General features: G+C 35.3%; 1 protein-coding gene across 7 annotated transcripts in view; it reads right to left on the minus strand.

Annotated features, from left to right (window-relative positions):
- Positions 1-15,933, minus strand: part of LOC134529879 (FYVE, RhoGEF and PH domain-containing protein 6-like) — an 85,380-nt gene that overhangs the window by 36,249 nt on the left and 33,198 nt on the right. For all 7 annotated transcript variants that reach the window (XM_063364436.1, XM_063364439.1, XM_063364433.1 and 4 more), the window contains one exon: positions 15,502-15,603. In XM_063364436.1, coding sequence (XP_063220506.1) covers positions 15,502-15,603 — 102 coding nt within the window. The remainder of the gene's footprint in view (positions 1-15,501; positions 15,604-15,933) is intronic.

Raw genomic sequence — 15,933 nt, forward strand, 5'->3', positions numbered from 1 at the left:
GTGTTGGTGTAAGAAGGGGAGGAAGAGGGAAGGCATTAGGGACAGTACAGTCGTGCCTAGAACATTGTAGCCAGGCATATACTAGGCTTTCTGGCAGGTAATATGGCCTTAACTATTGGCATTTGGTATGTGATGACTGAGATGTGGTGTTGAAAAGGTCAGTCCTGATGACAGTTGGCGGTAAGCTTGCCGTTAAAGGAGGCGGCCGAGTGGACTAACGAGTAATGTACAGTGTTTTAGTTTGCCAAAAACCGACACGGCAGCGAAAACAATGCTAGAGGAAGTGGTGCATGAATTCAGCGACCAGCAGCTACTGAAGATGGTGGAGGCCCGGCGGCAGTTGCGTGGACTGCCAGGTAAGGTGCAGTATGATCCTCAATTAGATTGTATTCTCGGATCAAACACTTCCCCAATCCACATTTGATAGGCAAGATAAAATATTGTGTGTCAATTCGAGTATTAAAATTGCACATGAACTAAGAAATGATAGTAAAGACAGGTGAAAAGACTGCATATTCAAAACTTGTTAATAGGAACGTTGCACCATACCCTGAGCTAGCTAATGATTCAAGACTTGGACTAATCATTATTTAAAGTCTGGTCTAAACTTACTTTTGTAAAGACTGAATCATATTTTTCCTCATAGGTTTAAATTTGATGTGTCATACTTTAATCCTAAGGGGGCCCTAAATTATTTATGTTATCATATGTCTTGTGACAGTGTTTTAGTTTGCCAAAAATTATATAAATGAATGACTTAGTCACACTGTGAATCCTTCCATTACACCCCAGCTCTCGTATGTGAATAATTAAAGTTAATAGTAAGTGTCTTCAATATGTGGTTTAAACACCCACTTTTCAGTACCACAACCACAGAGTAAACCAGAGTTATTGTTTAATACATGCAGCCACAGCTAACCAGCACATGAGCAAGATTTACTGTAACATGATAGTGAATTTCTCTGTTTCTTAGATGAATAAATAAATAATACTCCGTAATTCTCAAAGTACTCTAAATCAGTAATAATTATGGATAATCAATTAAATTTTGGTGACTTTTAAAACCATTATGATTTATTTCGGGACACTTTCATGTTTTTGGTGAAAAGTCCTTGACTTTCGTGACTTCCGGGATATGTAGACATCCTAGAACTTGATAAGGAAAGGTGGTGTGGTGCATCTGGGATTAATCATGAGCACATGTTTAGCTAGGCACCCAGTAGCGGTGCCATGTAACTTATCTTTGTAGAACTTCTCTAGTAAGTCCAAATTTGGTCTCAATTCCACCTTGCCAAATTTAGTTTGGTGCTTTCTTGTACTTGATTTTTACTTGTTTGAGAAGTCAGCCGCGCCATGATTAGCCCCGAAGATTGACGTCTGTGAGTTGGATGCTTAATTGGTGTCCTTGAATAGGGATAAAAACCCAGTTTGCCGATTTGTCTTTTTTACTTACTTAATGGTTTGATCCTAGCCTTAAACTTTGCCTGTGCTCCCTGGGTCAACCTTTGTATTTGAACATGTATCATTACTTATTCCTGTATTTCATGTAATAGTTTCGTTTAGTGTAATTTGCTATGTATGATCACGCTTATTGGATCACTAGTTAATCGCTGTAATTCATGTTAGTTTATTTGTGATCCCCTCATGTAGTTGCTCGTCAGTTTGTGTATGGTTGCATTCTATGAGTAATGTTACCCATTTTTGGATCAGGCTTTTTTACGAATGCATGCAGTATTAACACCACATTCGCTTAAACTAAAGATTTAATACGTGTTTTTTTCTGTAATTTAATAATGCATTCATTTGCTAAGGGAATAAATCATACTACTTATTGTATGTTTTTCTTTTTTCTAGTTATACATATGCAACTTCTTGTTGCAGACAGATGTTGGTTCCAGCCTGAGGGCATGAGTTATTGTAATAAATATTGATGTTGCAAAAGTTATGCATATCATTTAATTAAACAAGATTGACTGCAGCTTCTTTGTGTTTGTCACTGTAGATCCTGCTGGGCGAGATGACTGGAGTGTACACAGAACACTGTTCATTCTCTGGATGCTTCACGCTATTGTAATGCTAGTGGCACACACATCTTAAAATAGACTTAAATACTACTTACTTATTTACCGATCTCATGATTTCTACTCCAATATTCAAAAATATATTTTCAATTGATAGATTTTGTCTGTTGTTATAACTGCTTCATTTTTTCGACAATGCAGTCCAAATAAACTATAGGATTTATAAATAAGTGCTGTAACTAAAACACTAGGAGTTTTATTCGAAACACTTTTCACACCTTATCAGAACATGTGCATCAATAAAATGATTATTCAATGGAAAAGGCACTGTAATTTCTGCAATATATTCCAAGTAAACGATATAGGTTTGAAGTGAAACTCTTTGTTCTTTGTGACTGCAAAAGGGCTAGGTTCAAGATTTCATTGTGTAAACAGGCAATTATAACAATATTGACATTGAATGTCTCTAAGGTTTATCTGGTTCTGTTGTAAAATATATTTTGCATCCATTGGAATACAGGTCTCATTCTTGAGTTTCTTTACGAAAACCATACTGGCACTTGCAGAACTGTAAGACAGAACAGGAAAAATGTGCCAGTTTCCAAAATGGGTTTCAAAAGGTGAGTGTGCAGTGCAACATATAACTGGAAACTTGCTGAAAAATTACATGAAAAACAAGTTGTGTGTACATTGTCTTCAATACACAAACAAAAAATGAAGGCAACATTAAAACTAGACCAATTTACTAGAGTACAAATAAAAGTCTGCATGTATTATTGAGTACAACAATTGTATGGATCTGTTGACAAGGCAGATATGCAAGTCAGTTTCAATAACAGCTGTTGGAAAAGTGTGAAATGGTACAAGATGTTTTTTTTATTTTCATTTTGTTTTTTAGTATATACTGAATTCCTTCATTATTTTTTAAGAGAAAATGAAAAAAAAAAAAAAAAAAGAGCAAATAATAAATTGGTGTTTTGGACAAATCTTGTTAGTTGTTTGTTGAGGATTCAAAACCACAAACTTTTACCAAAGTAGGGCAGCATTACACAGTGCCTAAACAAGACCCATTATGGCTATTAGATCATCATTTACCAAGGCAGTTGCCTCTACATCATCAAAAAGAAAGCTAAACAACAGTATTGGGTTTGCAAGCACACCACAAGGCAACCTAAATGAAGACGAGATACGAGATGGATGTTCACGGCCAGTGGCGTAGCGAGGGGGGAGGCCTAGGGGGGGCCGCCACCCCCCCCCCCCCCCAAGGGAAAAAAAGTCGGTGAATTCACTAGCTAAAATCACTGGCCACTGCAACGTGTAAAACTCTTGAAGTAGATGTCTGGAAGGTCGGTCAAGCTAAGCTACGATTCACCCAAACAAAGGGCAGAGGCTTCCCTCCCCCCACAGAGAGGGCTAAGGTCGGGTATTCAGGCTGAAAACCCCCATTACTCATGGCCGTAAAACGCCTTCCTCCGCCGACCAGGGCGACACCCGTTTGGTCCTTACAACAATGCAGCTAGCAGCAGTCAAGTTCTAGCATTCTGTTCGGAAAGACTGTTCAATCCTGTGCAGTGTGTAATGCGTATGGTTAAGAATTTGTGAGTTGTGAGTTCGCAATCGAATGAAAAGCGCAGAAGATGGAAAAATTCTTGGTAAAAAAAACCAAAACTATCAGCTCCTTTGGTGGTATGTTTTTCGTTTCTAAGTATACTGCTTGTGTGTTGTTAACATGTTTATTTATTTGATGGTGAAAACTGAGAAAAACTTTTTGAGCAAATGTACAATACTTAAATACGATCATTCTTTTTAATGATTGAGTATCATTATCGCATGCCTTAAGGGCGCCATCATCATCCCGCCTCACCAACATACATTTACCCCGACAAGACGGTGCCCTTAAGCTGCAGTCTACTCTAGAAAAAAAATAGCTATTTCGCTTATGTTTTTTTTTTATTGAAAATTAAGTAAGGGACGACGATGTAACTTCTTTGTGCCATACATATTTTACTAGGGATCACAATTTAGGATTAATAAGTAGTAAGAAAATTCTTATTGATTTATTTGAAATTGTGACGTCCCAACCTTAGTACAAGTACAAGGCTTATGCCGTGCGTTGTTGCCAGATCTAAGCCGCATTACGAAGTTCGGGAGATGTATTACTTTGAATTTTTTTGTACTAACATATTATTTATCAAAATGGTAAAAAAAATCATAAAATTTGTGTTGACTTGTGGTACGAAATGTAATGGTAAAATTATTATACAGTAAATTACACCTTACTGTTTCTTAGGAACCCCATCATCAATCTCCGAATGCTGAAAACATCAATCTCCAAATGCTGAAAATAGGAGTGCCAAGACAAATAAACTCCCTTGGATCTGGATCCTACTCATGATATGGTCAATAGTTACGTTGCCACGCTTCTGCCAACTCAACCAGCTTATACTCCAGGCAATGGTACATGTATGACCCAGATAGGAGTTCAGAGCAATTCTGTGATTTCAAAGGAATGTTGTGCCTATAATGACATAGGGTTGTATGTAGGGAAGGCAAACAATACAGATGCAGAAAAAGAGAAGGCCATGGCAACCATCGGAAACTCATAAGTGTTATGTGCAAACTATAGGTTCAAAAAAACGGACTTTCCAAATCAAATGGTTCCAAAGATTTTCTTGGTTATCATACTCTGAAAAGCTAAGTAGAGCATTTTGTAAAACCTGTGTTTTATTTTGCCCTTGTGATGTTGGTAATGGCTCTCACGAGGCTCCTTCTAGTCTGGTGAGTAAACCATTTAATAAGTGGAAGGATGCTCTCGAAACTTTTGAAAAACATGCACAAACCAAGTACCACTTAAATTCAGAAATAGCAGCCAAATTTTTTTTGGAAATTTATGACTGCAAGCAAGCTGATGTCAGTGAACTTCTTTCACAGAAAGTCAAAACTGATGCAGAACGAAACAGGAAAATTATATCAACCATTGTCGAAACTCTTATTTTTTGCGGGAGGCAAGAAATACCTCTACGTGGGCATCGAGATTCTGGGCGGATAACTGTTGAAGAGCCTACCAACAATGATGGAAATTTCCGAGCACTACTCCGCCTTCAAGCAAGAGCAGGAGATTTGCTTCTGAATGAACACTTAAACAGTGGACAAGGAAATGCGATGTACATCAGTCCCACAGTTCAAAATGAACTGCTTAGTTTGATCAGGAAGCAAATTCAGGAAACTGTTGTAGAAATAATTAAAAAGGCTAAGTTTTTCACTGTATTGGGAGACGAAACTACAGATATCAGCCATGTTGAACAGTTTTCTCTATGTGTCAGGTATGTGGCCATAGACTTGATTGATATTAGAGAGGATTTTCTGACATTCGTTCCTGTGTATGATGTCACTGGGGCTGGAATAGCATCTACTATAAAAACAGAACTACTAAAACTCGGTTTAGAAATGACAAACCTACGTGGACAAGGGTATGATGGTGCTGGAGCCATGAGTGGGCACCTTAATGGAGTCCAAGCTATAATTAGGAAAGATTGCCCAAAAGCTCTGTGCACTCATTGTTCGTCTCATGTTCTTAACTTGTGTCTAAATTATGCTGCAAAAACAGACGTTATTCGCAACTGTTTTTTCACGGTATCAGAAGTAGCCTTATTTTTCAGAGGTTCGGCACAGCGGACTAAGATATTGAAGGAAGGGCTGGAAGTTGCAGGGATACTGAATAGTGTTGTTCACAACTATAATGATACACAATGGGTTGAAAGGCACGACTGTGTTGCTGTATTTTCCGAGTCATTTTTGTCTATCGTCCAAGCCTTGGAACTGTTGATAGAAAGAGGACAAGGTGACTTGACAGCAAAAACAAAAGCAATCGGGCTACACTCAAATTTGTGCTCTTTTCAATTCATTGTTACGCTACTAGTCATGTCAAAAATGTTGTCGATAACATACCTCTTGTCGCAGTTCTTACAACGAGAGCGCTTGGATCTGGTTTCAGCCGTGGCCAAAATTGAACACGTGGAAAAAATGATAGCAGAAATAAGGGAGAATTGTGAAAATTAATTCGCTGTGGTTTACAACGATGCCCAAGATAAGGCTTCGAAAGTTGGTGTTTTACCAGCAATTCCACGAAGGGTAGGAACTCAGCGATTCCGAAACAACTTAGAAGCAAGCACACCTGAGGAGTATTATAGGCGAGTAGTTTTCGTACCATACCTTGATGAAATATTGATGAATTTGAAAGAAAAGTTTTCTAAGCACAAAAGTATTTTACTGGGCCTGGAGTGTATTCTACCACAAAATGCAGTGAAAAAACAGTTCACTGACATCGAGAAAGTTATTGAATTCTACAAAGATGACCTTAAAGATAGCAACAAATCTATTTTGGAAGCGGGATGGAGATTGTGGAAGATGAGATGGAGGGAACACCAAACACAAGCAACAAAAGTCATGACTGTCTGTGAAGTGCTAAAAATAATCGACAATGACTCTTTTCCTAACATGGCAGTTCTTCTGAAGAACTGTTAGCTGTTTTTCCAGTTACAACAGCTTCTGTTGAGAGAAGTTTTTCCACTAAGAGACTCAAAACTTGTCTGCGAAACAAAACTGGCGAAGAAAGACTTACTGCACTAACTTTAATGACAGTTCATAGAGATGTAAAAGTACACGTAGAAGACATTGTTAAACAATATGGACAGAATTCTAGATGACTGCCATTATCTTGAGTTTGTTTTAGTATAAAATATATTTTTTAATGAAAAAAATCCTGTACATATACGTAATGTCTGCTATGGTAGTTAAGGAGTGCATCTTATTTTGTGAACTGAATTTTGCTATTTGTTTTGTAATTTTGTGTTAGGTTTCAAAATTAGAGGTTACTTCATTTTAAATTGTTTCATTGTTAACTATACCACAGGCCATAAATATATATTTGTTATATATTTCAAAATAATATTTTTATGTAATATTCAATCAGTAATGTTTTCAATGTTTTTAAACTGCTATACGAAACATGAAATTATTATATTCCAGCAATTCAGATTCGCTAGAAGATAAAAAAGTGTCCACTTTATCATTATTTTCATTATTTTATAGTTAATTGTAAGTGTTATTATAATGATATTAGAATTTTTAAGAAATAATCATGATTTTTCTTAAGCTTAAGATACTTACAATTTAATATATTTCGTGAACAATATTGAAGAACAAGTGAATTATGTATGTGTATATATATATATATATATATAAAATCTTACAATTGTCATGAAATGAGGTTAATTTCTAACCTTAGAAGAAAAAAAAAACACTTTTGCTAAAATTTCCTTAAGCTGTAACTATGATTTTCTTTAAATCGAACGAAAAACATCCAGAAACAGTTCTAGTAGTTTTGTATCTTGTCAGGTTTTCAGGTTTAAAAATACGCAGGGCAGGCTGACTTTAAAAAAAAAAAAAAAAAAAAAATCTATACTTAAAGATCTACACATAAAAGCCACAGCTCACATGATTAAAATATTCTCTTTTTTTAAATTTATCAAACTTGGTGTTAAAATCTTTCCTCCATAAAAGATTTAAAAAGTTTTTTTTTTACAATTAGGCCAAGAAAACTGCTAGAATAACCTCATATTGCACCTTCAAATCCAAATTTTTCCGGACCCCCTGCTTTATTGGAGGGGATGGGTGAATAGCAAATTGTGGGCCCCCTCCCAAACATAAATCCTAGCTACGCTACTGTTCACGGCCTCTGTGCACACCCATGCTTCAAGGACTTTTACACTGACAAATTTATATAGATGAAAACTGAACTTTTTATTATAACTTTTTTTATTAAAATTTTATCTTGTATTTTTAAAATGCAGCATTTATTTGAAATTTTCCTATATATATTTTTTATGTCACTGACATTATTTTACTATAAACTATGTTTACATGAAAAATACATAAATAGGTAACTAATGAATATTACTGTTTTAATGATTGAAGACCAAAAGGAATGTAATAAACAAAATAACATTGCTGAAAATGCATTGAAGCTGTAACTAAAAAAATTTTACATGTGGTTTGGATGAATTGTTTATGTAAGTAAACTTATTTATCTTACTTTGTAAAATAATTGTATGTTACAGAAGTTAATGCAATGAATGAGAGTGCAATGATGACCAGGCTGTGATTATTTACCCTGTAAAGTGATTTGTTGCAATAGATCATAAAAGGTGAACAAATGCATGTTGTAGAGTACTTAAGACATAATAATAGTTCTTAACAATAATCACAACGTAAAAGTAATTTAGGAATTTATTTATCCAACTAAAAAGAAATCATTAAATCTCCAAAGCTATTTAAATGTAAAGAAATTTTTTTCCCATCGAAGAACTTCATTGCCTCGATATTTCATAGATATTTATGTATTAAATCCTGCTCAGTGTATTAATATTATTCTATTAACTTAATACACCACTTTTGTCATTTAATTATCATCTAAACAGTACTAATAGAAACTTTCTTAATAATTCATCTAGATGACACAAAATTTAATGTATACTTTTTATCACGAGGAAGGGGGTTTATAAAAATATCAAAGCTATCAAGTGAATAAACCTTGGCCGGAACTTTAGTTTTCATCATACATGTCTAAGATGAACATTTCTATTTAATAAAAATATACACAGACATTAAAAACTGAGAAAGCAACAGAATAAAATACAGTAGAATCCCGCTAATTCGAACTAAATGGGACCGAACCCTGTTCGGACTAGCGAAAATTCGGATTAGGCGGAATTTTGTCATATGCCATATATTGTCTTGAGGCGTATTTAGTGTCTGATATGTCAAATATGTATGAAAGGTCAGACGAAAAATACACCTTTATTATTTAGGGTACATATTTAGTAACATATAATATTTTTAATTACTCACGTAGCCTAAACTGCAATTTCAAATATTCCGAGTTAAACAAATCCAACAGCCTACATTACGTGATAACATTAGGTCGAAATGAAGGGTGGTTTGTGAGTGTGCATTAGTGGAAGGGCAGTGACCTTCAACCAGAGTAAACAAAGCCCCCATCCTCCTTCCCGCATAGGCTTACACATTCATACCTGCCAACCTATGAAAATCTGAATTAGGAAGATTATTAAACACAAATAAAATTACAAATTTTGACAAAAAAATTACCTATATGACTATAATGCAGACTTGTACTGCTAAAATACAACTAAATTACACAAATCACCCACTATCAAATAAGCTATAGCTACATTAAAAAATATTTGTGTGTTGTTACCTGTTGACTGTGATACTTGAAGATCAGCACAATATTTCACACAAGAATACAACTCACAGAATCTATCTTGGCTTCCAATAAGAATTTTGCCAGAAAATTAATATAACATAGTCAAACAATGTGGATTATAAGAAGAAAAAAATAAATGCTTAGCTAATTTGGAGCACTGGAGCACTGTGGCTTTAAAGAAACAACTATTGCCTTCTTTGCTATCTTTAAGAACTCAGAACTAAAATTTTGTTCATAACACAAATTTGATTTTCTTGTCTTTAATATTGAAAGGGATTCTAAAGTGTCACTGGACATGGAGGATCTGAACTGTGTTCTGTTCTTTTTCACCAAACTGAAAATCCTTTCACATTCCGCATTGCTGTGTGGAATGGAAAGTATTGACAGCATTATTATACAAATTTTATCATATTTCTAAATACCATCAACTCCACGAATTTTGGCTAACTTAGCCCATTTCACATCTTCACTCTCTTCCGTGGCAACAATGCCCGAAATATCATCAATCTGAAGAGCTGAGAATTGTTTTGTCACTTTATCCATAGCTGCATGTCTTGATTCGCCTTCTTGAACAGGAAGAATAAAAGGAAACAAATCCACAAAATAGTGAACGGATGAAAAGCTGGAATCTTGAATATTATTCATTCTTGCCACTTCTGCATTCTTCAACAACTGCATTTCTGATGGGGAATTTATTAACAATGTAGTCACAAGCTGTAACAAAGTAGTTCCTAACAGCTGCAAAAAAAAAGCTGTTTTTCCTTTTCATCAAGTGTTCGTGCAATTCTAGATGCTTGACATCCAATAACTAAATCGTCATATTTTTGATTCTGGACACTATGGTAGTCAAGTTCAAGTAATGAGCAACTATTTACAGTTCTTAGTTTTACAAAGTTTGAAATAAATTCTCTTAAAAAATCAAACAACAGTTCTCTTAAAATGTGAATATGAGGTGGTGATGATTGAAGAATGACATTCAGTTTTTCAAATGATGGCACAACACTTAGGAGAAATGCACACAGTGCTTTATTGAGATCATAAGAAAAAAACATAAATAGTTTTTCTTCTCAATTCATAAAAGGACTTTCATTCTTCAGAATAGGAACATCATTTTTTGCCGAAGGTGAAACAACTTTTTTATGGCTGGTAAAGGAAACAGAACTTGGTTTCCTTTTCTTCTCTGTCTCTTTATCTAGGCTTTGATGGGCTCCACTTGAGCTTGCACAGGATGACTGTTGAAGCTTAGGAATTTTGTTAGAGGTTAGACACACAGATTGTTTCTGATTTAATACCTCTGCCTTAAAAAAGCTAAGTAATGGTTGCCATTGCTCAAAAACCCTCAACAAACTTTTTCTAAGAGAAAGCCATCTTGAACACACATGTTTCAGAATTTTCTTGGCTTCTGTATCGTGCAGATCTTGAAACTTGTGTAACCTTTTCTCTTGGAACGCTTCTCCAAATAATAAAAAATGTCTACAAGAATGTCATAGACTTTTACTGACAGAGAAGATGCAGCTTTTTCTGCAGCTAAGTTTATTAGATGACAAACACAGCCAATCTCAATAAGCCCAGGGTGTTTTTCCTTCAACACTGCTGCGACACCATGTTTATGCCCTATCATAACAGCTGCATTGTCTGAGCAAAATGCAATGCAGTGTTCAATGGGAATACCATTACATTGGGAATACCATTACATTCAAATTGGGAAAGCACTAAATTACCAATATTCCATCCGGTGCAGTCACCTTCCAGAACAGGAATGGAAAGAACAACATTTACAATTTTATGCTGTGCTTCATCATAAAACGTAACTACAATAGGATACAAAATTAAAACTAGTATCATTGCTACCATCAGTTGCGACTGAAAACGGCCCACTTTTTAAGTACTGCACTACTCCGGATTTTGCATCCGAAGCCATCTCTTTCATAATAGCAGAAGTTTTGGTACGCCCACATCCATATTTCTTGGCAATTTCCGAGTCTGGGAACATTTTTTTGACAAGCGCACCTGCATGATCTGCGGCCGCTAGAGGAATGTTATGCTCTATCAAAAACAAAGTAAATAAACACTCAGCTCACGTAATGTCTAGATCTGCACCCCCAGATTTAACAAAGAACCTTGAAAGTTTGTGATCATCTTCTTGGCATTTTACGTTGGATAAATGCTTCGCACTTTTGATGTGCACGCTGATGTCACTTTTACCGCCATGCGATATGTTGATGTCGCATCTGCATATCTTACAAAAGCCAAACCTTTCCCCTTTGTCAGAATTTAAAATGCATGGAAACTCTGCACTATATGTATCACGGAATGTCTGGTAATAATATTGTTTTTTCGTACTCATCTTTGAAAACATAATGCAGACAGTTTGTGCTTCATAACCTGTCACAAACGCCTAAACGAGGCAACGGCAATAGCCCGTAACAAAGCAAACAAATTTGTAAACAGTTGTTTCATGTTGCACTCGTTGACCACAGCGTATTTTGCCAGTTTAAATGTATTTGAAATCCAAATTTTAATACGTAATAGCAGCTCGTAAATTATAAATCAAAATCACCTATCTTAACTAACCGTCTAACAAACAAGCGACGACGTACTCTCTGTAGAACTGTGTAATCGAGAAAAAAAACAATCGATAGTCATGAGCATAACACGCGATACATCGATCGACATGAATGTTGAATCGATTTGGAAGACACCGACTTTTTTTTACCGCGAAGCTATTTTAATTACAAAAATAGGAAGAATTCAGACAATTTCGGAAAACGTAAAGAGCAGTTATAATTCTGAAGACTTCCGGGAAAATCGGAAAGGTTGGCAGGTATGCACATTCTTCTCCTCTTCCCTTCCCAACTACCTATGATGAGTCAGACAGTCAGTGCATCACATGCTACTGCTGTCACCTGCTACTGCGCACTTGCCCTGTGTTTTGTGAGCCCTTGTGAGCGGTGTGTAGTGTGGTTTTTTACGTTCTGTGCTTGTCCCTGCTGTTGGTCATCATGACAAGCAAGCGTAAACATAACTCGTGTAGGTACATTAAAAGAAAAAACTGGAAGTGCTGAAAAGACTTGACAAAGGTGAAAGTGCCACTCTGTTATCGAAAGAATTCGGTGTCGGCAAAGCAACCATTTCCGATTGGAAAAAGAACAGAGGTAAAATTGAGCAATTTTGTACTACAAGTGAAAAAATGATTGAAAAACGTAGCAAAACTATAGTGTCTTGTTACGAAAAATTGGCATTCCCAATTTTATTCTTAAAGGCTGTGCCCATATTTTAGTACCCCTACTTTATCACATTTTTAACACCAGTCTGAAAACGAATATATTTCCCAATAATTGGAAAATAGCAAAAATGATTCCTATTCATAAAAATGGTTCAAAATTAGACGTTTCAAACTACAGGCCAATATCATTACTTAACGGGTTCTCCAAAATTTTTGAAAAAATTATAGCTAAATTTTTAAATTTTCAACTTAGTAATACATGACCTAAAAATTTATAAAATTATTTATTCCTTAGAGGATTGTGAATTATTACAAGAAGATATTATTAAAGTTAATAATTGGTGTCTAAGAAACTTGGTCAAACTCAACAAAGATAAAACCAAGGTTATATGGTTCACTAGGAAATACCATCCGATTAAATATTCATACAAATTAGCGAATTCTATCATCTCTCAAGCCCACTACACAAAGGATCTCGGTATCATCCTTGATTCAAAACTATATTTCCATAAACATGTAGATTACTTATATTCCTATGCACGAAGAACTCTAGCGCTTATAAAATTTATTACTTCTTATGCAACCAACTCAGACTCACTTATCTCTCTTTACATGGCACTTATAAGATCAAAATTAGAATATGGCTCTGTTATCTGGAATGGTATCAACTTAACAGATACTGAAAAAATCGAAAGTATTCAAAATAAAGTTATAGATTTAATTATTACAAGGAATCTCCCACGCCCCATTTGGACACCTCTGGTAGACCGTAGGGCCTATCTTGATGCTCTTTTTGTTCATAACTGTTACATTCATAAATTCAGATGCCCTTATCTTCTTGAAAATACTGCCTTAAGAATTCCTCAATTCAATTCCCGCTTACGCTCTACTCTGTGTACTCTTATTACTAATAATGATATTATTTATAGACTTATAACAAATTACAATAATATATATTTGAATTCCAACAGTGTTTAATTATATATATATTCTGATTTATGTCTGTCATAGCTATATTATTTTTCCTTCAATATCTCTTAACATTTAATAATTTGATTTTACCTGTATTAATTATGTTTGTATTTGTTTTTTATTTTTGTTAATGACCTAGTTGTTATTGTTCTTATTTCTATATCTTTGTTTGTCTTGTTTATGTATTTGTGTTTCTGTGTTGTTATAAGCTTTTTTTTTTTTTTTGTGTTTTATGTATTTTGTATTTTAGTTTTTTTTTTTCGTGCCCACCATAAAAGTGTTTCAGCTGTCGGTGGGCATGTCACAAATACAAATAAATAAAAAATAATAAAAAAATAAAAATTTGACGAAGGACATTTTATGGTTTACCCAAGAAAGACAAAAAGGAATCCCTATTACTGGCCCTCTGATTATAGAAAAAGTTCTTCAATTCATGGATGGTGACGCATCATTTACGGCTAGTTGCGGTTTCTTAGACCGATGGAAGAAACGACATGGAATCAGGCAGCTTACAATAATTAGGGAGAAACTGTCAGCGAACAATGAAGCAGCTATTGAATACCTTGAGGAGTTCAAAGATATCATTTCTTCCTACTCGCCACAGCAAGTTTATAATGCGGATGAGACGGGACTTAACTTTAAATCATTGCCTACCAAAAGTCTTGCATCACAAGAGGAACAATCTGCACCAGAGTTTAAAATGGATAAACAACGCCTAACTGTGTTAGCCTGCTGCAACGCTTCTGCTACAAACAAGCTTCGGCAAAACCACGCTGTTTTAAAAACATGAACACTCTCCCTGTATTTTACAGAAACCAAAAGAAAGCTTGGATGGATCGTGTCTTCTTCCAAGACTGGTTTAAAAACCAATTTAACAAAGAAAATGGATTGCCTCCTAGTGCTTTGTTACTCATAGACAATGCTCCGTCACATCCTGAAGAAATGCAACTTGTTTGCGGTGATATGAAAGCCATTTTTCTCCCACCAAACGTCACTTCAATTTTGCAGCCAATGGACCAAGGAGTTTTTCAGGCTTTGAAACAGAATTACAGAAAAATGCTTCTTCGTAGCCTGCTTGAAGAGAACAAAGAACTGACAATCTTGCATAAACTCAAGAAAATCACCATCAAAGATGTCATTTACTGGGTAGCAGAAGCTTGGGAGAAAAAACAAAAAAATTCTTTACAGAAGACATGGAAAAATCTCTGGCCTGATTTAGAGTTTGTCCAAATGGTCTTCCCCCCGGCAAAAGAAAAGTTTGAACTTCTTCAACTAGTGAAAAAAAAAGTACCAGGTTGCGAAAATGCAGAAGAGTGCGTTGAAAAGTGGTTTGCCATTGACGACTGTGGCCACAGATGAAGATATCGTAGCAGCTGTGCAGGAACGTCAACTGATCTCGATGCAGACGACAGTGAGGAGGAAGGGAACGCGCCGAATGATGTTTCTCACACTGCCGCAGCTATGTCGAGCAACATGCCGATGCAACCCCAACCGATGTTATGATTATGTGGTGTTGGCGAAACATTGCATCTTCAAGCCGATTTAGTGTATTGCGTCAAAGGAAGATTACTGACTTTACCTCTTAGATAATGGTTTGCTTTTTTACGTTTTGTTTTGTGTCAATCCTGTACAGAATATGAATCCTACATATAGAATGTAAGTAAATTCAAACATTTTCAATACGTACATATGTATTTAAGTACTATGTACGTAATCCTATTTTTTTTCCTCTTTTCAGTTAGAAAGTGAAATAGATAAATTATAAGTTTCTTATGTACATATTAATAAACGTACAACATTACTTGCAAAAACTTGTTTTTCTTTACTTTTCCTAGTTCTTAAATGTTATAAAAATTAATTTTTTTTTGTCCTAGCCCTGTTTGGATTAGGCGGATTTTCGGATCAGCGGGGTTCAGATTAGCGGGACTCTACTGTAACTTAATACTTAATTTCAGTTTTACTGGTAGCAGACTTAAACAAAAAAATAGTAAACTCACCTTCCCACAGGCACGACAGTGATGCCTACGAAATGTTACTGTGAAGGGTTCAGTACAAGACTGACATCTTGTTACACGGAAGTCATGAACCCAGACTGGAGCCTGAAAGTAAGAAATTTTGTTTGTAATTTGTTTTTTTTTTATTTATTTAAGGTTTGGATTTTTTTAGGCCAGACAGAAAGTTATTGTTATATCAACCTTAGTTGGCAAAGAATAAAAAATACAATGACAGCTGTAAACTCAAATGTATCACTAACAAACAAAGTTACGTAAAAGGGCTATAAGTGATCAGATTTAATAACAATTCTGTGGGGATGAACTGCACAAATCCTAAAACTCTCACATACCATAAAATGTTTAAAATTTAATAGTCAAGGCAAAAGATTCAAAGAAAAATCAAAGGCAACAAAAATTCAGATATTCAAACACTCC

This window comes from Bacillus rossius, chromosome 2 (genome assembly GCF_032445375.1).
Source record: "Bacillus rossius redtenbacheri isolate Brsri chromosome 2, Brsri_v3, whole genome shotgun sequence".
Classification (NCBI taxonomy): Eukaryota; Metazoa; Arthropoda; class Insecta; order Phasmatodea; family Bacillidae; genus Bacillus; species Bacillus rossius.